At 40.4% G+C, this 26,230-nt stretch overlaps 1 protein-coding gene across 3 annotated transcripts in view; it reads right to left on the bottom strand.

The window, feature by feature from the left end:
* Positions 1 to 3,413: 3,413 nt before the first annotated feature.
* The window catches only part of LOC144788733 (membrane-spanning 4-domains subfamily A member 4A-like), a 202,561-nt gene continuing 179,744 nt past the window's right edge, over positions 3,414 to 26,230 (bottom strand). For all 3 annotated transcript variants that reach the window (XM_078665348.1, XM_078665349.1, XM_078665350.1), the window contains one exon: positions 3,414 to 5,241. In XM_078665348.1, the coding sequence (XP_078521474.1) occupies positions 5,053 to 5,241 (189 nt within the window). In that variant the 3' untranslated portion in view covers positions 3,414 to 5,052. The remainder of the gene's footprint in view (positions 5,242 to 26,230) is intronic.

Here is a 26,230-nt window from a genome sequence, read left to right as displayed (position 1 = left end):
GTGCTGGCCCCCATCCTGTTCTCCTATTTGCAGGTATGGGCATATGAGTGAGGTTGTATTATCTGATATCCAATATGGTTCACAGACCTTATATCTAGTTGGGAATATCGAAGTCCCATAATATTGAGTTGGAAATATCGAAGTGACAGAATATCAAAAGCAAGAATATCGTGGACCAGAATATCGACTTTAAGGTATGAAATATCGTTATTGTAAATATCGAAGTCAGTAATAATGTTTGTAAAAATATAGTTGTTAATAATATCAATGTTTATATTAGTGGTATGTATTTTAGTATGTATTTTTAAATGTCTGTGTTCTATATTTTTGGTTAAGTATTGTATTTTTTTAAGTATATGTATTAAATCTTTAGAAGTTTTGAATTTTTTTAAAGTAAATTTTGCGTTTTAGTTCCATTGCCGGTTGTGGGTTTATAGGGGAATAGGGTGGGAAGTAATTTAATTATAAATGTTTTATTAACTAATATTTATATATTTAATATTTTATATTGTTAATTGTGGTAATTAATTTATTATCAATTAGTTAATAATTGGTTGTTAATTATTATTAATTATTTGGTAAATATCTTAATTGTGGGTTTTTTAGGAGCGAGTTTTGGGTTTATAGGGGAATAGGCAGGGAAGTAATTTAATTTCAATATTTTTTTGAAAACTTTTTATTATAAAATTTATTTTAAGTTGTTTCATACTGTTAATTCTGTGAATTAAATTATTATTAATTGGTTTTAAATTGTTAGTTAATTTTAATTAATTAATTATGTTAATAGTGTCATGTTTTAAAACATTTGTGGTGTCATTTATAGGGTAATATGGTAGGAGGCAAAAAATCTTAAATTAATTAATTGTTTGTTAATTAATTTTTATTATTTTGTTGCAGTGGGAATAGTAAAGTATTCCTATCGCTATTGAACAGTTTCCCTACTGTTGCACTTGCTGGAGTAGGAATAGTAATTGTTACCCCTGCGCTATCCAACACTTTCCCTACTGTTGCACTCACTAGAGTGGGAATATTAATTGTTACCCCTCCGTTATCCAACACTTTTTCTACTGTTGCACTCCCTGGAATAGGAATAGTAAATTATTCCCTCCGCTATCCAACACTTCCCCTACTGTTGTTCTTGCTGGAGTGGGAATTGTAAATTATTCCCCTCTGCTGTCCAAAACTTTCCCTACTGTTGTACTCGCTGGAGTGGGAATAATAATTTTGACCCCTCCTCTATCCAACACTTTGCCTACTGTCGCACTCTCTGGAGTGGGAATAGTAAATTATTCCACTCGGCTATCCAACGCTTTCCCTACAGTTCTACCTGCTGGAGTGGGAATAGTAATTATTCCCACTACGCTATCCAACACTTTCCTTAAGGTTGTACTCCATGGAGTGGGAATAGTAAATTTTTACCCTATGCTATCCATCACTTTCCCTACTGTAGCACTTGCTGGAGTGGGAATAGTAAAGTTATCACCTCCGCTATCCAACACTTTCCCTACTGTTGCATTCTCTGGAGTGGGAATAGTAATTTTTACCCCTCGACTATCCGTCACTTTCTCCACTCAAGCATTCTCTGGAGTGGGAATAGTAAATTATTCCCCTTCGCTATCCAAAACTTTCCCTACTGTTGCACTCGCTGGAGTGGGAATTGTAATTTTTACCCCTCCGCTATCCAAAATTTTCTCTACTGTTGCACTCTCTTACAGCAACCACTGCCGCAATGTTAAAGGTGCGGAAAGCGACCGCCACGGTGGCGGTCCCATCATAATCGGGTATGTGGGACCGTCGCATGCATGGCAGGTGGCCATTGTAATGAGCCCCTTAGTTCTAAGGTGTGGGGACATGCTTCAGATTGATCATCGCCCAATACCTGCCCTATTGTTCACCGACAACGCTATCATCATAGGCTGTACACCAGTAGCTCTGCAGCATCTACTGGATACCTTTGTTTCCTTTATGGAGGAGCTAGATATGAAGATTAATAGTGGCAAATCTTTTGTAATGTCTTGCGAGGCCTTTTTGAAAGCTGCAGGTAATCCCAGTTATCATGTGACTAACTTCAACTATCTGGGGGTAACCTTCAACTGCAGTGGGTTCTGGTCCCCAGATACATAATAGAAACAATCAGCTTGCAAGGAGTATTATTGGAGTGTTTTCCTTTGCTGACAAATTGGGCAAAAGATTGCTCACTCACATGTTGGCCATTAATCGTGCTAAATGTGCTGGACTGACTATCTACTCCACAGGGGTGTGGGGCTCTCAGGCACCCTCAGCACAGCAGATGTCTGAATATAAATTAAATTTACACGCCTCCTCTTGGGTTTACCACTGTCTACTTCCTCTTTCATCACACACAGGGAGTTAGGGCTTACGCACATTGAAGATGTTTTAACCCCTTACATGCTGATGACGGCCCCCATCCGTCATGCACTACGGCGCTCGTGTGCTGATGACGGATGGGGGCCGTCATAAACCCGCCCACTCGCGATTTTGCCGCACAGGCGCAGAATCGCGGCAGCATGCAAGGGGTTAAGGACGCATCCATTGTTATTGTGGTGCAGGATCTGAGTGAATGAGCCTCTCTCCCAAAACAGTCTGCTAATTATAACCTGCCTGGATCTTTCATGGGCCCTAGATATTCCCTGACTGAAATACGTTAAGGGCTTTGACAGATGCCCATGGCAAGTGGGCCTTATTTGACGAGGCCTTGCGATCCTTGTCCACAACTCCCAAAAATACACGCCTATATGTTCTGGGTGGAAGGAAGACGGGCTAGGGTGTCTGCATTCCCCTCTATCATTCATTATTTGCATCTTGATCCCCAGGCACCTGCAATCATTTATATCATGTGGCGCACAGCACTACCACCACTTTATTTTGCTTAGGTTCCATCTTAACATATTCCACAGGCTAATCACCTTCTCCCAGTGTATAGACTGGTCACGTATCCTTGCGCTCTGCCCATGTAATCAGGTGTCAGCTCGAAGCACTTTACATGCAATGTTTTTTTGAATTTTTTATTCTGCTCAAAGATCCATGGTTCTCAAACCTTTATTAATTAAGCATCCCTTGTGTCGTTGCACAGAAGCTTTGCTCCTTGCTACAATCTTTGGGATAAGAGAAGATTGCTTTTACTGTTCATTCCTTTTCGAGGTTGGTGCTCAAGTCAAGGAAATTGCACGGGCAGCTCTGCCCATAAGAATGACATTTTTTGCACTGAGGCCATAGATTCATTCTAATCCTGTTTCCCTTAATAATTGAATAATTTTTACTGTTGAGCTGCATTTAAATCTATGTATTTTTAACAAAAACAGATGTTTTATTCCTGTAGCATTACATCAGGAACTGAAACCTTTGAAACTGTATTTTGTGTGTACTGGGAAGTGCTGACTCAAAGTGCTATATTTCTTTCTTTTTTTTTACGATGTACTGTTTTTATAGGGTTTTATGGTCTATCTAATATGGCAGAATAAAGTTGATTTGACTTCACTTGACTTAATAAGACTGAAGCTTGACTTGGTTGAAGCTGGTGCAAAAGCTCCTTCTCCTGCCCTTTCTTGACTTAGTCGAGTATTGCTTAAAATGTGTTAAAGGCGTTGCCAGCTTTATAGCATTCTTTATATCCTTTCTAAAATAAGGGGTTTATTTCAAGTGTTTGGATAGGTGTCAGTAAACATTCACTCTAATCAAACAAGTTGTTTACAGGACTATTTAACAACCTAAGACTTTTCACCAAATTTACATGAACATTGTTATTTAAAATACAATATTTGACTCAGCCTTAGGAATGGGTATATCTTTAAGAATACCATATTTATCATAGATACAAGTAACAAGGGTTTAGGAGCAGTGCTATAAAACGTTGTGAGGGCTAAGAAACAATAATTGTGTTGGCTTCCACAGCACTGAAGGGAGCAGAAGAGAGGCGTTCCATGAGTGGCGTGTTGGTATTCCAACGCAATACCGATGGATTTTAGCACGTTACCAGATTTACAATAAGTAGTAGACCTGAGAATGCGTCAAAACTGCTACGCCTTCCCAGGGGAGGTGTAGCAAGGAGAAATATCTTTATTTCTCCTGGGTTTTTCATCTTTCTATGTGTGCTGCATTCTGGAGCACACATATAAAGAGGAAAATGCCTAAGGGGATTGTCTTTGTGCAGGGAGGTGTCACTTCCTGCACAAAAACAATTCTGTTTACAACGCATGCACTCTTGCACCAAGGTGAAAGGGTACCTGCATTGGTGCTAAGCAGTACATTGTGCGCCTGCAATGGGAAAAGAAAGGAATGTGCTGTATTATGTTAAATACGGTGTTTTCCTGCCCTTTCCCAGTCACACAGAGCAATACAGCAAGGACCTGCGATGGTGAAGAGAATACAAGATGCAAACCTTTGAGAAAGATGTTAGGCTAGGAGCTATTTTTTTGTTGCTGCTACTGACTTTTTCATTATCCTTACCAATCAGACTGGATTGAGTAGGTCCTCACAATTATTGTCTATGGTCAGGGACTGTTTCGGAGGAGAGATATTGCATTGGTGGCTATTTGGGGCTGCGTTGTGGGAGGTAGCCGTAGGGTGTTCTAAAATAATTTAATCATAAATTCGGTCGGTCTGAGTGGGGTGACACTTTCCTTTTAATACAAAGATGAGGTCTGGATATGTTGCTTTCGATATATATCAATTGATTGATAGATAATTGTCCTTCTATAGTGTCTTCGAAGTAGAATTATGAAATGGGGAAGTTGTTGTGACGCTTGTTCTTAGGGATTTAATCTGAGAATGGTATAGATTGGATTTCATTCTAATATATATCGACTCTTATGCACACTCGGTTTATATGTCTTTGCAGGTAACGAATTGCAACCCTGTACGGTATACCATCATTTGTAAGCTTTGAGAGTGTTTACAAGGACACGGTTTGGAAAATAACTCTTGCTAGAACATCTCCAAGTAAAAGTATTTTCATTTTCCTCTATGTTGCAGCATACATATCTTCTTCCTTCCTCTTCATGTCTCTGTTCAGCTTTAAATATCATCCCCAGGTCAGTTCATGTAGTAGCTTGATGGTAAAGGCATATTAGGTGCTGTTGGTAATTTTTGGACATGTGGCTCTTCATAGTATGGCAGACTTTCTGGAGTAGGTGATACTGTGTATGGCACTGGCATTCCGGTAGGCTGCCCCACGGTGTTCCCAAAAGACGCTGGGTAGTTGTGCTGCACCACAAGTACTGGCTGTCAAAACAAGACATTGTTATCAATGTACATTCATATTGTTAGTGTCATCATTAGCAGCGTTACACAGTCATCAACTCGTTAGGGTCGTGGTCCCAACACCAAAATGCTTTCCATAGCTACCATGTACTGCAATGAATTCTCAAAAATTGATCTTGCATTTTTAAATCCATGTCCAGTTGTACAGTGTACAATTTAGGACTGTTGAAAGGCCTCTGCATGGTTGTAATTCGGAATTCACAAACATGTTCAAAGTAATAATTCAGGAGTATGCTGCTACTATTGCACATTTGCCGGAGTACTGTGGAATTATTTGGGAATTGTTGATATTTGTATTTATTTACACAATTTAAAAGGGTTTACATATGCAGATGTAGATTACAAATATCTTTAAGATTCAGCTTTAAGTATTCCTTCACCCCCGCCCTGTCTCTCACAAAATCCAACACAATTCTCACTTCCTCTGCTGGCAGAGAGGAGAAGAATGCTTGGAGGTAGTTAGTGGAACCAGGCAGAGAGGAGAGTTCGACCCAAACACCGTTTACTTGAGTTTGCCATGGGAGGAATCTTCAGTCGTGGAGCATAGGGAGGATTGAGTACTCACCCATTCTCTTAAAGACCTGGACAGCTTACAGTTTTGCTAGGCTGGTGGAGGCAGGAAAGTAACTCGGCTGACAGTCTTTTTCGCCAACATTTAGGTCTAGCACTAGCCAAGAGCTTTTGATTTTAGTGAAATTCAATATAACAAACACATGGACAAGATGCTGAACAGCGCTAAACATAGCACAACATACTAAAGCAACAACATAAAAAACTCAACCTACTGCTTCAGCAACACAACAAACAACAAAAAGAGCACATCACAAAAAACATAATACAAAATTATTCAAAATAATTCTTCCACACAGGAAAACAACATGTAAACACAATAAATACAACATTCAAAAAGAAGCTACCAACACCAAAGAACAACACAAGAACACAACACACCAATACAACGATATGGAGACCAACAAATAAATAAACAGAAACACCTAACAGTACAAAAATCTAAACCACACACTGAAATTCCAACAAAATGCAACAACACTACCAAACTACTGTGTTAAGGTATTGTGTTACACTCCAATAATGTATTGCTCTTTTTGTTGTATCATGTTTTGTTGTTTTTGTGCATTTTGAGTCATGTTGTAATGTAATGTAATGCGTTTTTATATAGCGCTGCTATCGCCCTACGAGCATCCTGGCGCTCAGACAAAGATGTAACAGCTATAACTGCGGCTCAAGGTTGATAACAGATAGGCTAGCTCCGAGGAAACAGTAAGGTCTTCAAGCCCTTTCTGAAGTCCAGCAGGCAGTCGGCTACCCTAAGATTCTGTGGCAGCCCGTTCCATAGTTGTCCAGCTGCCACACTAAAGGCCCTGCCACCCATTCTGGACCGTTTAAATCTGGGAACCGAAATTAGGCCGGTGTTTGCGGACCGTAGATGTCTAGAAGGCTCATACCAATTAAATTTATTCTGCAAAGGTAGTGGTCCATGTCCATGAACCGCCCTAAAAACGATGCACAGTGACTTAAAGCTAATTTGTTCTTTTATTGGTAACCAATGGAGATCCCTCAGTGCCAAAGTTGTGGAGGAGCTCCATGGTCTATTCAAAGCCACCTTAGCTGCTGCCGACTGCACCATTTGCAGCCCTTGAATAATATACTGAGGTACCCCCAAATACAGGGAATTGAAGTAATCCAACCTGCTTAAAACTTTACTCCTCACTCACATGGCTCAAGAGTCATCTGGTAGTAACGGGAGGGTCTTTCGCAGCATACGGATTAGCGCAAAACCGACTTGAATGGTTTTATTAGCCTGCAACACCATTTGAAGATTGGCGTCCATTTGCACTCCGAGATTTCGTACGGTATTGGCCGGGCTTAGAGGGTCTTATTCTTGAGTGAGCCTGAACTCAGTCGCAGGGTACTTTGGAATTTTTGCAGCTGAACAGTACATCACCTCCGTTTTCCCCCCGTTCAGTTGAAGTGAGTTAGCCCTAAGCCAGCCGGCCGTTTTCCTCATGCACTCCTGGAAAGACTTTAGCGATGTCTCCTGCTTGCCCTCTAGAGAAAAAATCAGTTGAGTATCATCCGCGTAAGATGGCGGAGTGAGGATCGACGCCAGCAGCTCGCCCAGAGCCTCCTCTCTAACTCTTCACAGGGAGATGTGATAACCACGGAAAACCACGAAAAGGAAGAGCGGAAATAAATAAATAATAAATAATAAAGAACTGAAGCTGATATCCACGCAGGGAGCCGTGCTGTGCTGGGAAGAAATCCATGAAAAGGAAGAGCGGAATAAAAAAAAAAAAAGAAACGGAGCTGATACCTACGCAAGGGAGCCGTGCTGTGCCGGGAGGAGAACCAGCGACGGCAACCCTGTACTGATGTTCTATCTTACTGCCACAGCTGAGTTTCTTCGGCGGACGATTTGCGGTCTGCTCAACGGCTCTGGGCTCAACTTATCGGGACTTGCACACCTGAGCCACCTGAGGCGGCAGGCTTCGAGTCTTTGGAAACGGAGAAGAATGTCTTCGAAGAATCCCCCCAGAGTTACGAGGAACAGCAAAAATACTGCGGGCAAACCGGCGCCTCCTCCTCCTTTACCCGTGCAGGCACCGCTTCTACCAAGCTCGTTAAGCTCGCCAATTCTGACAACAGCAGCGTCTGTTGCTCCTGTGACCCCACAGAACCCGGGCATGTCAGAGAATACTTCTCGGGAGGTGCCTGCTATTGCTGTCTCAATTGCGTTAAATGCCCCAACTGCCAGCAAGGAAGGGGAGAGAAAAAAGAAAACGAAACTTACTGTCCCTGCAGAATCTGCGGAGGCGATTGAAGTCTCAGACATGATGGGAGGACAACAACAAGAAGAAGACAGTAGCAGCGCAAAGCAGGTACTGAAAAAGCCTAACTTCTCTTTAGCAACGATTGGGAAAAAGACTGGGCAAATGGGGGAGGCATCTGACAAAACCACCACTAAAGATAATGCCAAAGATAATATCTCTAGCTCATGTACAGATATTCAAAATACATCTGGCGAGATAGACATTGATTTAACTGACTCTGTAATCAATACTGACTTAGGAACTATGGCTATGGCTCCTACAACAGTATCAGCCGAAGGCGGGCCAGTGGGAGATTTAGCAAAAGAGCTGACAGACTTTACTGAACAAAGCTCTTTTGAAGATTGGGATGTTGAAACAGAAGATGAGCAAGGGGAGAAGGAGTATAATGCCGCTACAACTACAAAAATAAAAACAAAGAAAGGACGCAAACAAAGAAACAAATCAAAGGCAAAAAAAAAAGGAATTAAACCAGGCTTATCGACAGATAGCCCTATGATAAAAAACAGCCAGATCCCGACAAAAACTTTACAGGACAAAAGCCCGCTGATAAGATGGATGGTGGCAAAAGGGCTAGTAAAAAATATGACACAAAGATTATCAGGAGCGAGCCCAACAGAACTACCCTCTAATAAAGCTGTACAAAGAATGACTAGTGATGTTAATAATGGGGAAAATGGTCCCCCAACTACCTCACCAGAATTATCTGATATATCACCTAACAGAGCAACAGATCATCTTTCTGAACAAATGCCAACATCAATGCTGCAGGAGCTGCAAGATACTCCAGCAATAGAGGGTGAGGTGCCTGAATCGCAAATACTTCTTTTAGCCATAACAGATACAAAGACAGCAGCGAATGCTGCTCAGCCTACCTCTTCTGTGAACTCCTCTTATGAACTTTTATCTCCTAGCAATATCTTGGTAAATAATAGCCATACAACCGTCCCTGAAGAGGAATCAAACTCACGAGATTCAACCGATGCCTCCCCACTGGATATAATACTTCAGCTATTAAGCAATCAACGGGCTGAGGCTCAGGAACACTATCTACAGCTGAGAGAAGACAATAATAAGGTACAGACAACCCTACAAGAACTGACTGGAAAGTTTGGAGGGGTCTCACAGGATATCGCGGAACTACAACAAAGAGTTGCCGATGTGGAAGAAATAAGTGCTAAAATTGCATCCTCATCCGACAAACATGGAACACAAATTGCGACCTTACAACAAAAAGTGGAAGATTTGGAAAACAGACAGAGACGCTCAAATTTAAGAATTTTTGGCATACCGGAGGGAACAGAAGGATCTGATCCGAGGGCCTACTTAGTGGGGCTACTTCAGAAAGCTTTCCCCGATTTAGCGGATTGGGACTGGGACTCACAAATTCAGAGAGCACACCGCCTTCCTCTAATACAGAGAGACAGAGGGGGCCAGTTTCCACGTCCCTTCTTGGTTTTTTCGGCAATTTTTTGCTTCGCCAGGCTATCTGGCAGAGAGCCCGCCCTAACACCCCGGTAACCATAGGTAAGATCTCGATTTTTGTCCGCTCTGACCTTAGTAAGGATACTATGGATAGACGGTGGTTGCTACGTAAGATGATAGATCCAATTAAATCAAGTGGCGCCCAAGTTTTTCTCCAAGAACCAGCACGTCTAAAGGTAATAAAAGGGGGCTGTACCTATTTTTTTACGGACACAAAAGAAGTAGAAGCATATTTAGCCGACATCACGGATGGCTCAAGCAAGACTAACTCCAAAAATTAAGAACTAAGAACTAATATAATCTGAGACATTGTAAAAAGAATCTCTTATTCTCTATCAAGAACTTATTCATAAACAAGCTTAGCTTCAATTGCTTAACTTAACTAGTTAATTTCACTTTGGCTACGTGCATCATAATATATCAGACTAATATCAAAATTATTTTTTCTTAATTGGACTTATGGATCTATGGATCGTCTAAGGGAAGAGAGGGTGGGGGCTCCGGTGCTGACCTGCCAACCAGCTGCCCATCCAGCGGCAGCAGATGCGGAGGGGTGGCTCTACCCCGGCTGGGGTGAGAGCCTGGGGGGAGGGGGGTGGTGGGAGAGTGTTCTCCGCACTTTGGGGGGTTGAGGGTGGGGGTGGTAAAAATAAAGAAAACAGTTTGCAGGCTGAGGTGGGGGACTTAAATAATGAAACCGGAATTTTCTTGTACATTAAACGTAATCATAGAACGCAATACATGAGATTAAGCTACCATTATGGACAATATAAGATAAGCTTTGAGTGCAAAACTTTAACTCTGTCCTTTTTTTCCTTTTTAAAACAACTTTATAGATGTATGAAATAAAATGCCTTGCCTGGAACGTTGCTGGGCTAAACAGCAAAAATAAACGAATTTTGATAAAAGAAGAACTAAAAGTACATAACTCTCATGTTGTTCTTCTATCTGAAACACATATTGCAGGGAAGGATAGAAAACTTCTTAACCATCTAGGATACGATGTCATTATCAGCTCAACCTATGGCCAATCTGTCAGGGGAGTTGCTATACTTAAAGATAAACGATTCAAAGCTGAGATAATACAAACATTTTGCGATAAAAATGGCAGCTGGGCTATTGCTCAGATACGCTTTGAGAATGCTATTTATGTTTTATGCGTGGTATATGGATGCAACATAGATGACCCTACTATATTTGATGAATTGAACATTAAGCTATTAGATTGGACTGGAGAACTTATTATTATGGGTGACTTTAATTGCATCATGGACTATAGAATAGATACTACTAGATCTGGGGGATATCAAAGAATGCATAAGACAAGGGCTTCTATTAATGACATCTGTCGTATACATAATTTGAAAGATGCTTGGCGAAATTTATATGCTAGCAAGCCAGGATATACTTACTGCTCTGCACCTCATAAATTATGCTCAAGGCTTGATATGGCATTTATAGGCGACAATTTATTGAATACAAGCTCTATGTTCTTATGCCCACGTATTTCTTCTGACCACAATGCTATAATCTTATCATTTAAAACAGCACATATTAGAACTACCCCTAGGCCTTTTTCTTTCCCAAGACATTTAATATCGGATACAGAATATATAACAAAGTTAAAATCACACCTCACAGAATTCATAAGTATAACTTTGAACTCAGCATCACCAGCAATAGTATGGGATGCTTGTAAATCTAGTATTAGAGGCTATACTCAAGCCTACGTGATTAGACAAAACATAGAACTAAAAAAAAAGAATGATACTTTGATGTCAAAAATAATTATACAGGAGGAACTATTGTCATCATCTCTCCAGTCTAACTTGCCATTGAGCATAGAAATAGGACTTAAACTCACGTCACTGAAAAATGAAGTAAAATCCAAATTTATAAAAAAAAGTATAAATAATCTACATAAATTTAAAATAAATCAATATGAAGGTGGGGATAAAATTGGGAAAATTCTGGCCTATAAAACCGCTGAAGATAGAGCAAATTCTACAATTACAAATATACGGGGGAGAGGGAATAAACTCTACAATAAACCCCAAGACATTTTAGATCAATTCGCTGATTATTATAAGAATCTATATACCCCAGAAACGATCCCTAGCATAGATGACATACAGAAATACATTGAAAATCACACCATAGACACTCAAAATATTATAGAGATAGACTCGCTGTCTGATGAGATAACAATGCTAGAACTACATCAAGCCATTGCTTCATTGCCCTCAGGAAAAGCAGCAGGGGAAGACACTATACCATTAGAAATATATAAAGTATGTCTAAAAGAGCTTGAACAACCCTTGCTAAAAGTAATCCAATCCGTAGGCCTTGAAGGAAAAACACCACAATCTTGGAATAGGGCTAAAATAATATTTTTTCTAAAGAAAGACAAACCGAAGGAAGAAAGAGGGTCTTATCGCCCCATTTCGCTGATAAATACAGATGCGAAAATCTTTGCTAAAATTCTAGCTCTAAGACTGGCTCCCATCATGCCCATGATTACCCATCCACAGCAACATGGCTTCATTACTGGGAGAGACACCACTATACATGTTAACACGGCCATAACAGCATTTGATGTTGCAGAGACGGATGCCACCCCACTCGGCATGATCTTGTTAGATGCTGAAAAAGCTTTTGACCGAGTGGGGTGGGATTTTGTATGGTGCGTACTGTCTAAATTAGGATTTGGAGGGGAATTTCTGAAATGTATTAAGGCATTGTATGGCAAACCAACTGCTTTTACTAGCTATGGGGGGCTGGTATCTTCAGATTTTAGGATTTTACGAGGAACTCGACAGGGCTGCCCTCTTTCACCTCTTTTATTTGCACTTTCTTTGGAACCTTTTTTGTTAGCCCTTCAATCTCAAACCCAGATAATACCCTTCAAATCAGGACACCAAGAACTAAAAATAACAGCATACGCTGATGACATAGCGGTTTACACGGAAGATGTTGTAGAGGCTCAAAAAGGAATAATTTTAGAAGCAGAGAAATACGGCATGGTAGCGGGCTATAAATTAAATTTACAAAAAACGCAAATAATAGTTAACTATGCCCCACCTGTGATAGTGCCCGAGATATGCAAAGTAGCCACCTATTTGGGAATAAGAATAACCGCTAAAGTACAAGACATTAACAAAATAAACTATGATGAATTATTCAAATCTACTAGCTTATTATTAAAAAAGTGGCATAGGCTACCTCTGAATATAATTGGCAGAATTAATCTGATAAAAATGAAGGTATTACCTAAATATGTATATTTATTTCGATCTATACCATTAGCATTAAATAACCAATTTTTTAAGAAACTGGATGGTATATTTAGCAGTTTTATATGGGGGTATAAAAAGGCGAGAAGATCACTAAATCTCATGAAAAATGATATACATGAAGGTGGGCTTAATTTTCCGGACTTTAAATTATATTTTTGGTCTGCTTTCATCAATCGTATACGCTCTCTACTCAATGAAGGAAGGGCTTTATTTTTTCATCACTTTATGTTAAAATCTGATTCAAATCTATTCTTATTTAGAACTAACGATCCTAATTATTTCAAAAGAGTCAAATTTAAGACAGCTAGAGATATAACAAAGATATGGGGCAATATTCTTTCTTTTTGTGACACTAATTTTTTTCATTCAGAGTTACCACTTTGGGGAAACCCTGGTCTCCCAAATATTTTTAATGATAACATTGTCCACGGATGGTCCAGATTAGGTATTACTACCTTAGGGGATTTATACAATACTCAGGGTTTCATGGATTTCAATACTCTTAAGCAACTATACAATTTATCTGAAAATATGAGATACAAATTTTTACAGATACATGATTATCTGATCAATAAAAAACAAATTCTGGAAGCTCCTGAGCGTGATATCTGGACCTGCTTACATTCATTAAAAAATAAATCTGTTATAAGTGAGACATATAGAACCCTCACTGCTACCAAACTCAATGATTGCAGTAAGCTTGCTGATAAATGGAGCAGAATATTGGGATTAAATATAACTCCTAAACAGATAACAAGCTCCTTTATGAATATTAATAAACGAGTACGATCATCCAGTTTAAGACTCCAACAATTCAGAACAACATGCATGCTATACTATACCCCTGAAAGAATCTCTAAATGGTCTTCCAACAATACTTTTAGTGATCGTACTAAATGCCCTAAAAGCTTTACTGAAGCAGCAGATCTGGTACATATGCTGTTTTCATGCCCGAATTTGAAAACTTTCTGGTGCGAAATTGAAAAAGTTTTGAATATGAAGCAGATTCAGATACCCGAGTTAACAGTTGCGTTTGTCTTATTAGATATCTATCCAGCTCCACTCCCACATGCTGCCTTGATCACGATATTAATATCTTGTGCTAAACTAACTGTGGCAAGAGCCTGGGTTAGTCCACAAACACCTAAAATCTGGGATTGGTGGGCATTGGTAACCGAAATACACTCAATGGAGCTCGCTTTAGCTAACATTAGGGGCATAAAGGCAATGAAAAAATATGAAAAAAACTGGGGAACTTTCATCGAACGTTGATGTTATACTTATGAAAGATTATGTTATTTGATAATTATTATGGTGCTCTGAGATTGTTAATAAGAAATTTCTCCTTTCTTCATTGTCTCTGCCCTTATCTTCTTTTCGCCTCTTTTTTCTTTCCTTTGCTTTTTTTTTCTCTCTCCTCTGTTTTCGATTACAGTACCAAAAAAAAAAAAAAAATGAGTATCATCCGCGTAATTTATGACGCTGATACCAAAAGACTTAATGATGGACAGCAAGTGTTTCAAATACACGTTAAATAGAACGGTTGTCACAACCAGGAAATGCAAGCAACTATTGGCTGTCATGACTCACACGATTTAATTCTGGGCCTGCAAGGGCTTTCTAGGAGAGGCATCAGTGGTGTGGTAGGTTACTTCAGAGACATTTTAAAGCATAGGCCAAGAGGGCAATTGCCCAGGGCCCTCAACTACTAAGGAGGACCTATGAAGGTAAACTATGTCACCTATTTTTCTATCACAACCTCTCTCACTCTCTCCACCTTGGTTTACCTCTGACCCTGATCTCTCTCTACACAGTGCCATCTTAAGGATTTTGGGGCACTGGCAAGACAGATTTCAACTGTTTTTGTGTGATCCTGTTTCTCAAGTTGTGACATATATTCAGTATCATGCAAACATAAAATAGTGGGAAATGTGCAATAAAATTCAGTCGTATTGCGCAGGACCCCCAAAATAATTAAGATGTTTAGATTTACAAACATATGACGGATCATTAAAGGCATTGCACAAGTGGGAGGATGCTCTGTGGTGTTTGGACAAAATATTGAGTTTTAAATATTAGGAGAGAGATATATCAGAAAAAAATGTATTGTGATACAAAAATATCATGATGCAAAAATATTTTTGTCAAGAATATCATTATATTAGGTAATTAATATCGTTGTTATGAATTTCGTTTTTATTAAATAGTGTTTTCAACAATGTAGTTGTAAAAAAATCGTTTGCAAATGATTTTAATATGTTTTAGTTCATATATTAATTTTATGTGTTGCTATTGTTTGCATAATTATTACGTTTTTAAAATATTGGCGCCGATTAGGATCGCGGTTTTCCCGCATCCTCCGGGCCGGCGGAAGCGACCGCCAGCCCGGAGGATGCGGGAAAACCGCTGGGGAGGCACAAAAGACCCACCGCCAAATTAGGATGGTGGTGGGTCTCAAAATCGGTCCGCAGCTTTTCCACCGCGGTCGCTTTCCGACCGCGGCGGAAAAGCTCTAACATGGCTGGCGGTGTCTATCAGACACCGCCAGCCATATTAGGATGGCGAAAAACAGATGCCTTTCCGCGGCGGATTCTCCGCCGTGGAAAGGCATACAGTGAATCCTTTGGGGGCCCGTTGCGGGCCCCCTGGGTCAGTGGGGGGTGGGGGGTACACATGGGGGGTACCTATGGTACCCCCCTGCATTTGCGTGCACGAAGCGGCAGGCACCGCGCGGTGCCTGCCGCTTTGTGCATGCAAATGCTAAGCATGCATATTTAACATTGCTGCGGGTGCTGCTTCAAGCAGCACCCGCCGCAATGTTAAATATTGAGGATGTGACCGCCAGGCTGGCGGTCACATCCTAATTGCACTGGAGGGACCGCCGCTGCCCCTGCGGATGGTCCCTCCTCCTCTAGGGTGGCGGACGGACGCAGGTCCATCCGCCATCCTAATGAGCCCCATAGTTTGCAATTTTAAAGGATTTCGATTTTTCAGTTCAACTGCAAATAGTAATTACAGTTTTGTAGTGGATTATGTAGGGGATAGGGTGAGAAGTTAAATAAGTAATAATTAATTATTTATTAATTAATAATTGTTAAGTATGTTTGTGTTTGATATTAATTATGTACATTATGGATTACTGATTTATAATAGTTTTATTTTAGGTGCAGGGTTCTAAGTTTGTAGGGATATTTGGTGGGACATTAATTAAGACATACATTAATTATAAACAGTTAATCATTTATATGAATATATTAATATTGTATTAATTATATGCATTGTGTAATTTATTTATTTATATAGCGCCTGAATCTACCCCCGAAGGGGTATCTCTGCGCTTCGGAAGGGAGCATGAGTGTAGTGCTACTACAGCTGAATCAGAGACAAAAAAGAATGGTCTTGAGCAACTTCCTAAATAGTAGGTGGTTAGGACATTGTGTGAAGTGCAGGGGGAGCTTGTTCCAGTAGCAGGGGCCAAGATGGGAAAGGGCCTTTCCCCCTAGTCTCGCCCTCCTAACTCGGGGAACCTCAAGGAGATGTTTGGAACACTAGCAGAGAGACCTGGAAAGAAGGTAGGGTTTAAATTTGCCCGAGAGATAGGAGGGACCAAGATTGAATAGCGCCTTATGGATGGTACAGCAAAATTTGAATTTTACCCGTTGGCGTATTGTAAGCCATTGAAGCTGCAAGAGAAGAGAGCAGGGAGCAGTACTAGGGGGTGCGTTAAGGACTAGCCGCGCCACCGTATTCTAGGACTACCAGCAGCCTGCTGAGCAAAGTCTCGTTAGCAGAGATCAGCAGACTGCTGCAGTAGTCCAGACGACTTAATATAAGTGCTTGAGTCAGAGTCTTCCGAGTTGAATGATTATATATTTTAGTTATAGTTTAGGTACAGACTGCTGGAATTGTAGGAATATAGGTTGGAAAGCTAATTAATAGTGAACAATTAATGTATTATTCATTATTTAATTGATTATTAATTATGTATATTACCTAACACTGATTTATTTTAGTTATATTATAGCTGACAGTTGCTAGGTTTGTAGGAGTATAGGATAGGAACTTAATTAATAATTATTTAACTATTATTTTTTCATGTAAAGTTAATTATTTAATTGAGTAATCATTATGTATATTGTGTAATAATGATATATTTTAGCAATATTTTAAATGTGGGCTGCTTATTTTGTAGGAGTATAGGGTCGTAAGTTTATAAAATAATAAATAATTAACGATGGATTGTTAATTGTTAATTAATTATTTAATTGATTAATAATTATGTAAATTGTGTGTGATACATATTTATTTTAGTTCTATTTTAGGTGTGGGCTGCTAGGTTTGTAGGGGTATCGAGTGGGAAGATTGGTAAGTAATAATACAATTACAATTATTTTTAAGTTTTTAATTGATAATTATTACCACAATGTTTATTAATTAGGTAAATTGCTTACTTTGTTTTAATATATATATTTATATATATTTAAAAAACGTGAATTATTATTGTTTATTTTTAGAGTTTTATATTTTTACTAAATTAACAGGGTTATTCAGATATGTAACGTGTTAGAGGTGAAGTACTTTCCATTCTGTTGCACAGACTAAAGTGGCAATAGTAAATGTAATCCCTTCGAAGTCCAATGCTTTCCCTACTCTTGTATAGCTTGGAGTGAGAATAGTAACTCTTACCTCCTCTGAAGTCCAATGCTGTCCCTACTGTTGCACAGACTGGAGTGGGAATAGTAAGTTTAATCCCTCCGAAGTTCAACACTTTGCCTTCTCCTGCACAGACTGGAGTGGGAATTGTAAATCTTACTCCTCTAAAGTCCAAAGCTTTCCCTACTGTTAAACAGACTGTAATGGGAATAGTAAACGTAACCCCTCCGAAGTCAACACTTTCCCTACTGTAGCACTGACTGGAGTGGGAATAGTAAATCTTACCCCTGAAAAGTATAACGCTTACTTACTATTAGACAGACTGAAATGAGACCAGTAAATCTTCACCCCTCCGAAGTCTATAGCATTCCCTATTGTTGCACAGACGGGAATGGGAATAGTAAATCTCACCCCTCCAAATTACAATGCTTTACTCTTGCCCTAATTGAATGGCAATAGTAAATCTTACCCCTCTGATGTCCAATGCCTTTCCTGCTGTTGACAGACTGGAATGGGAATAATAAATCTTATCCCTCCGAAGTTGAACCCTTTCCCTACTGTTGCTTAAACTGGAGTGAGAATAGTAAATGTAACCCCTCCGGAATCAAACTGTTTCCCTTCTATGGCGTAGAATGGAGTGGGAAGAGTACATCTTACTCATCCGATGTCCAATGCTTTCCCTACTGTTGCAGAGACTAGAATGGGAATGTTAAATCTTACCCTTACTAAGTTCACCGAAATTTGTATAGTGTCTAAATTAATTCACATATTTTTGTTATTGAATTGTTAATATTTTAATGGCTTGATTTTGAATTTATTTTTAGAAAGCTAAATATGTATATTATTTTCATATTTATACATTTTAAATATAAAAAAATGTAAAATAAATATTTGTATTAATCATGTTACACTATATATAAATATATTTGTGACCACAAACACATATATATATATATACATGTATATATATGTTTGTGGGTTTGTATGAGAATATATTCATGTATAGCTTTAAATATTAATGGAATTTACATTATATTAAATATATATATGAACATATTTAACATTTACTACTTTAATTCTATATTTAAAAAATCGATATTTTGTTTGTTTTTTTGGACGATATTAGTGAGAGCAATATTTGTTTCTGATATTTTTGTACTTACAATTATAAGTATAGGGACAGGATATTTTGTTAAACGATTGTTTTGACACACTCTTTTTGCCAATGATATTGTTTGCAGCAATATTGTGTCAGTGATGCTGCTCTGTGAGGTATAGCTGTTGGGCGGCAACACACACAAAACTCTAAAGCTGAGCAGTATTATTATACTGGTCAAACAATTTGGTCACAATTTGTGACCAGTATTTTTGAATCCAGAATTTGGCAAACCAACCTATATACTAATAGGTTGGTGCGTAAAATGTCATTCAAAGTATATCACAATCCGACCTACCTAATTACTATTCATTAGGTAGTTCACAAATTATCCCTCACTCCAATTGGATACAATCACAGGGATCGTGGCCTACAAGGGTCAGTAGGCCATCATGTCTCTGATTGTATTTAAATGAAGAAACTTTTTTTAAACATCCCAAATTCCTTAAAATAAACGGAACAGCATATTTTTTTATAAGTTTTCTTTTTTAAAGTTTCACTGAGAGTTGGACCACTGCCTACTCTCCCAGAAACTTCTTCCACAATTCACAAAGGAAAAGTGGTGTAAAGTGGACCCCATCCTTTTTACAAATGAGTACCACCTCAAATTTAGGGTCAGTAACTTGTCATAGATTGTGAGTTCATTTTCTGCTCGCCAAAAATAGATATATTAGGGTAACGATTTGGCGCCTAAAACACATCCTTCCAAAATATTGAATTAGTATCCAGTCGCAATTCAATTTTATGAGTATGTAAAAGTTTAACAGCTCTTAAAATTACAATAATAGCTAGGAAACCATATTCAGAGCATTGAAGACATTATTTTTTTTTTAATACATCTATCCTTAAATGATAAATGACTCGACTGACATAATATACTTTCCTCATATGGAATGCTCAAGGACTGGGCAACCCAACTACTTGCTGTAAGATATATTCATATGTATGCAGACATAAGCTAGAAATGTTTCTGCTTCAGGGCTAGCATCTTTCCAACTACAAAAGCATTTAATGGAACAATTAATATGTACCACTCACTCATCACGCAAGAAGGATAACGCTCAGGATAAAACCAGGAATCCCATATTTGATAAACAGATAATATATAGACCCAGATGGTTAATTTGCGCTGCTTAAGGGACATCTTCATGGTATGTCTATGCCCCAAATGCTATGAAACTACACTTTCAAAAATGGTTGAAGTGAGGCCTGTCGAATAATAAAAATGGTATGGATGTCTGGAGAGTATTGTGCTCATTAGTCAGTAGTTATTCATTCTCTTGCCCACTGCTCTCCAGGGTACATTTATTCTTGTGTATCTTTTAGGCCACATTATAAATGCATATTAGGTGATTTAAGCACAGGACATGCATTCGAAAATATGGTGCCTACAGACAGAGGGGGAATATGTACAAGGAAATGGCGTGATGGCACCCCTGTGTTTCCCATTTCCTGGCACTCAATATAGCTGCCTGACACCAACACAGACACCCTACTGCCATAGTATGAAGGTGCCTGCATTGCAGGGATTATTGTTTATGTGCAGGAGGTTGTCTTTTCCTGCACATAAACAATTACTAATGGTGATTTGCTATGTCTATGTGTGCTGCATTTAAACAATCAATAATGGTGATGTGCTACTTCTATGTGCAGAACGCACCACACATAGAAGCAGCTAATATAGCCTTATAGCCCCCCGTAGCGGGCTATACCGGCTGTTATAGGCCCGCTGAATCGTTAAAGGCCCGAGCCGAAGGCGAGGGACTTTAACGAAACAGCAGGACTTTAATAGCCGGTATAGCCCTGCTACGAAGGGCTACAAGGCTATTAGAACATTCTGCCACTAGAGGGCAGAATGTCCTAACAAATTAAACAAAGGGTTCTCGAAGCTCGAGGGGATATAAATCCCCTCGAACTTCGAGAAGCCTTTGTAGAACATTGGAATGTTGCTCTGCGGGCCTTTACCGGCCCGTAGAAGCAGGGAGCACTCCATTGTCTGCAATGGAGCACCCAACATTCCAATGTTCTAATCGGCATTATTTAATGATTGTTTTTGTGCATTAAGGTATATCTTCCTGCACAAAAAAATAATTAATGAGCTTTTGCTCTTTCTATATGTGCTTCAGAATGCAGCACACATAGAAAGAGCAAAAACAATAAGAAATAAAAGTATTTCTCCTCTTTGTGCCGATCTAACACCTGCTCTTACATGGCAGTAATTTTTGGCACTGCTACAGATTCACACATCCTTCTAAATTTGGGACAGCGTCAAACAGCAATGGGTGTTACAGTGGAACGCCCACAATCACACCCATTGCATGCTCCTTTCACACAGATACCTGCGTGGAAGGGGACAATAAGTTTACAAAGTGGCATTAGGTTGTGCAAAGTGGCTTAACTCGGCTTTGTAAATATGGTGCAGGGTATTGCGCCACCGCAATGTCACAAAAAGAGATGTTCCAATGGCGCAATCCCCTTGTATATATGCCCAGACTGACTCAGCAGCAGGGCATTTCGGGGTACACTAATGGGGAGGATTGATAATTGTTTTCTTTAAAATGAAGAGTTCACAGGGAACGCAATACTTGAATAGAAGACACTTTGACTCCATTAATAGCAAAAGTAAAGATCTAAATTAGGAATTGACTTAATCAGAGTAGACTACTGCCATACTAGAAAAAAATCAAATGTAACATGGGGAGAGTGGAATAGACTTGCTATAAACACAAGCAAAGTATGTGGGAATAGTAGAACAAGGGTATTTCACTACTACAAGTTCATAGTTAGACAATCTAATAAGGGTGATAAGGCTAGTCCTCTTTTCCCATGTTGATACAGGCAGAAATTACCTACTCTCCAATTAAAATATTTTTGGGCCGATGGTGTTCTTGCAATAAAAGATAAATGACACACTAGTATGTTACTAGAGACACCTGTGCACATGTGATCTCAGACCCTAAATGGTTACACTGAGAGAACCTGTACTAAATAACCAGTACACAGGCAGAGCAACTGGATGCCCCACTTACAGTACTGAAATAGAGAAATGCAATTGATCTCTGACACTGTCCGGTAGTGATGTGAGAAGTGAGATGCTCCCAGAGGGTCATGGCAGGGAGAGGGCTGCAGCGGTGCATGGAGCATAGCGGCACCGAAGGTTGAACCGCCGGATTACATTGGAAACCTAGTCGAGTGTGACTTGCACTCTCCCGATGCTAACTGTCTGACTGCCTACCAGCTCTACCCTTTTCCACTCTGACTCTCAGTGGCTACAGTCAACACTGAGGGAAGTCCAAATTGTGGACTGCATGTTCCAGGATGCAAAGGCATGATGTAGTGTCCGGCCACACCCTTTTCCCTCCCAAACTGATTTTCAGGACCTCCTCTACCATTTATCACACTTTCCTGATGTTTCTTTTTGTAAAAACTGCAAAAATATAGAGCAGTCCGATTTTTGTCTCTTCCAGGAGACATGGTTATTAGAGCCACTATACAAACAACGGTTTAAAACATTTTTTAAAAATGCAAATCCCTCACAGCATGGGAGATCATCGGGAGGACTGGTTATATGGGCAAAAATTACCTTAGATACAGACATACATTTTTATAATATCGACTCTCATGACATACTCAGAATTAAAACATTTATAAACTATCAAAAACCAATACATCTTTTCAGTATTCAAATTACGCTGAAGAAAGCAGATACTGAATCCGAGATTGTTAGGTCCCTGAACAACATTTTAAAAACTATTGATCCTGGTGTTACAATTGTCGAAGGAGGAGACCTCAATTGTACCTATGAACCTCTAAAAAGGCTGGATGAAATTACTGAGGAAGAGGATCTGACAAGAGGAAATACTCAATTGGAAGCAGGTAATTATGTACCATGCACAACTGCAACCATGCAATTAGCATATTTTGCAATAGAGCAGGCTTGCAACGGTAGATATAAGGATGGAAATACAAGTATACCTCCTCTATATACATTTAGAAGGGGAACAGTCCACTCAAGAATGCATTATATTTGGCACAGTATTACGACATGGAAAAGATCAACAGTTTTAAAATAGACAGGGAAAGAGAAGATAGTGCTCACTATTCCTCGTGCCTGAAATGGTCAGGAATTAAGAGACGAGAAAAAATGGTTGGCTCAGATTCCCTGATTGATAATGATAGAGAATAAACCAAAGATCACTAAAATGGCCCCATACCATGAACAAAACAGATACTATGACTAACATCTACAATATTTTTTCTGAGGTACTTGAGGAATTCTACAAAATCAGCTCTACACCAGCCTTGGTTACTACCATCCATTAAAATCTTATTTCAGAGCTAAGACCAAGAAGCGAGGAGAATAGACCCATTTAACACATTGGGGTCGATTCCGATTCGGGAAAAACCGCTACGAATAGCCGTTCGGAGCGTTTTTCCCGTACGAATCGTACCCTGCATCGAATCGTACCCTGCAACGTCCCCCGTACGTACGACGAAGTACGATTTGTTCCAGGAGCCGTACTCCGTATGAGTCGTACAAGACACCGTACGACTCTAATCTCCGTACGATTCTCCCTCGTAACCCGCTGTACGTGACATCTGTACGGTTCGCGGCTGGTTTTTACGACCCAGCAAGTACGATACTTGTCGGGTACACACCGTACGACCCTTTTTCTACGGGAGCTGAAAACAGCCGTAAAAGCAGAGTTTGCGCCGAAACAGGTACGGAACGGCCCCCCGGGCACGGTGCGTACCCCCCACCGTACCCCTGCGATCATGGGGTGTACGAGCCGTACCCCCATTGTACAATGGGTGTACGAGCCGTACCCCCATTGTAGGATGGATGTACGAGCCGTACCCCCATTGTACGATGGGGTACGGCTCTTACACCCATCGTACATGGGGTACGGCTCGTACACCGATCGTACAATGGGGGTACGGCTCGTACACCGATCGTACAATGGGGGTATGGCTCGTACACCCTATGATCGCAGGAGTACGGTGCGTACCCCTGCGATCATGGGGGGTACGGACCGTACGGTGTGTATGTGTTTGTGTGCTTTTCCGTACGACTTGCCCTTACCTGACGTGGACCGTACGAATCGCGTCCTCATACCCCGGTCCGGATCCTACTTGTTGGGTCGTACGGCATGTGTACGAGTCATACGGTATGTGTACGAGTCGTACGGTATGTGTACGAGTCGTACGGTTCACGGTTTCAGCCTTGCAATACGTACGGATCGCGACGATTCGGACGGATTCGCGGAATACGGATCGTACTTCGCGACTCGGACGGACGGGTACGATTTGTACGGAGAGGGCTCCGGATACAAATCGTACGGACGGTTTTTTACCCGAATCGGAATCGACCCCATGGTATTCAGACAAATGCAAAGAAGACAAAACATTTCTCCTTAATAGTTTTAAGAGGTGGAACACACTTTTGGTAAGTGAAGTAAGGGCCAGTTACAAAAAAGAATTACTGAATGCACAAAACCCCTGTGAGGATACAAATTGGTGTGATCTACTACAAGCAGCTAAATCAAAGGATTCCGTTTTATTGTGGAAAATAGTAGCCTATGAAAATAAGGATCTAGTCTCCCACATGTAGCACTATGTTGACCCGGGCATTTTACTAATCTTTATGCAGCCTCCACCCACCTAGAGCATGATGAACAAATATCTCTGGATATCAGAAATGACAGAAATGATAAACAGGTATTCTACTTTAGCTTGCCAGATATAGAGAGCGGGCTATTCGGGAAACAAAACTAGGAAAAGCGCCTGGGTTGACCAAGGAAGTATGTATCCCCTATGTGAATATAGTAAGCAATGCAGTTGCATCTGGGGCATGGGTCCCTCCAATGTGGAATAGGTCAGATATAGTACCAATCCACAAAAAAGCAAATAAGAGTGAGCTTGGGAATTATAGGCCAATAAGCCTTATAGAACTGATGCAAAAAATGAATGCCCGCCAAATTCTGGATAGATTGAATGACTGGATCCGTGAATATAATATACTTTCACGCTTTCAAGGTTTCAGGTCTCATACCAGTACCACTGAACATGCTTTTAGACTCATATGCATGCTATTAAAATATACAAAGCTTAAGGGGAGACATATTTACATAGCATTCATAGATCTACAGGCGGCATTCAATTACGTCCCGAGAGAACTACTGTGGACAACCCAGGGTGTCCCAGAAGAGATTCGAACCCAGATAATTAGGCTACACTAGCATAATTTTGCCTGGGTACGTTGAGGTCAACAAGGTAAACTTACAGAACATATCCCTATTAGGAGGGTAGTGAGATAGGGCTGTGTGATGGCACCAACCCTGTTCTCGTTCTATATTAATGTTGTCTGGGACAAATTAAAACAATGCGGCCATCGCTCCCCTAAGATCTGCTGTAACCCAGCCCCTACCGTACATTTTACAGACACTATCATCTTGTTTTCCCAGACACCTAAAGGACTCCAACTTGACAGTTTCCATACACACTGCACAAAGAAGGGATTCAAAATCAATATAAGTTAGACAAAATATATGACAGTGAATAGGTCATTCAAAAAAAAATGTGAGAATGGGGGGGGGATTGGAGCATGTGAACAACTTTAAATATTTGGGCATAATAATAAATTCCAGATTATTATGGGAACCCCAGATAAGCCAGAATAAGATGACCCTTTTGCAAAATTCTAGGGGCCCGATTCACAGAACTAACTTAAGACAAAATCCTAAACTTACTACTTTTGGTATTCACAGAAGTTAAGATTTTGTCTTAAGTTTGTCTTAAGACAGACTTAAGACAGACTTAAGTTAGGATTTTGTCTTAAGTTAGTTCTGTGAATCGGGCCCCTAGAATTTTGCAAAAGGGTCATCTTATTCTGGCTTATCTGGGGTTCCCATAATAATCTGGAATTTATTATTATGCCCAAATATTTAAAGTGAGTCCGTCCGCCACCATAGAGTAGGAGGGACCGTCCGCAGGGGCAGCGGCGGTCCCTCCATGCAGATTAGGATGTGACTGCCAGGGTGGCGGTCACATCCTCTATTCTTAACATTGCGGCGGGTGCAGCTTCAAGCGGTGCCTGCCGCTTTGTTCACGCAAATGCAGGGGGGTACCATAGGTACCCCCCATGTGCACCCCCCACCCCCCCTTCACCCAGGGGGCCCGCAACGGGCCTGCCAAGTGAAGGTCCTATGCTTTTCCATGGCGGAAAAGCCACCGTGGAAAAGCATACTTTCTACTCCATCATAATATGGCTGGCGGTGTCTGATAGACACCGCCAGCCATGTTAATGCTTTTCCGCCGCGGTCGGAAGGCGACCGTGGCGGAAAAGCGGCGGACAGATTCAAAGACCCACCAGCCATCCTAATTTGGCGGTGGGTCTTTCAAGCATCCGCAGCGGTTTTCCCGCATCCTCCGGGCCGGCGGTGGCTTCCGCCGGCCCAGAGGATGCGGGAAATCCGCGATCCTAATGACCCCCTAGGTTAGGTAAGAATGAA

This window comes from Lissotriton helveticus, chromosome 1_1, assembly GCF_964261635.1.
Source record: "Lissotriton helveticus chromosome 1_1, aLisHel1.1, whole genome shotgun sequence".
In the NCBI taxonomy this organism is placed as follows: Eukaryota; Metazoa; Chordata; class Amphibia; order Caudata; family Salamandridae; genus Lissotriton; species Lissotriton helveticus.
This window is presented reverse-complemented; position numbering and strand designations above follow the sequence as displayed.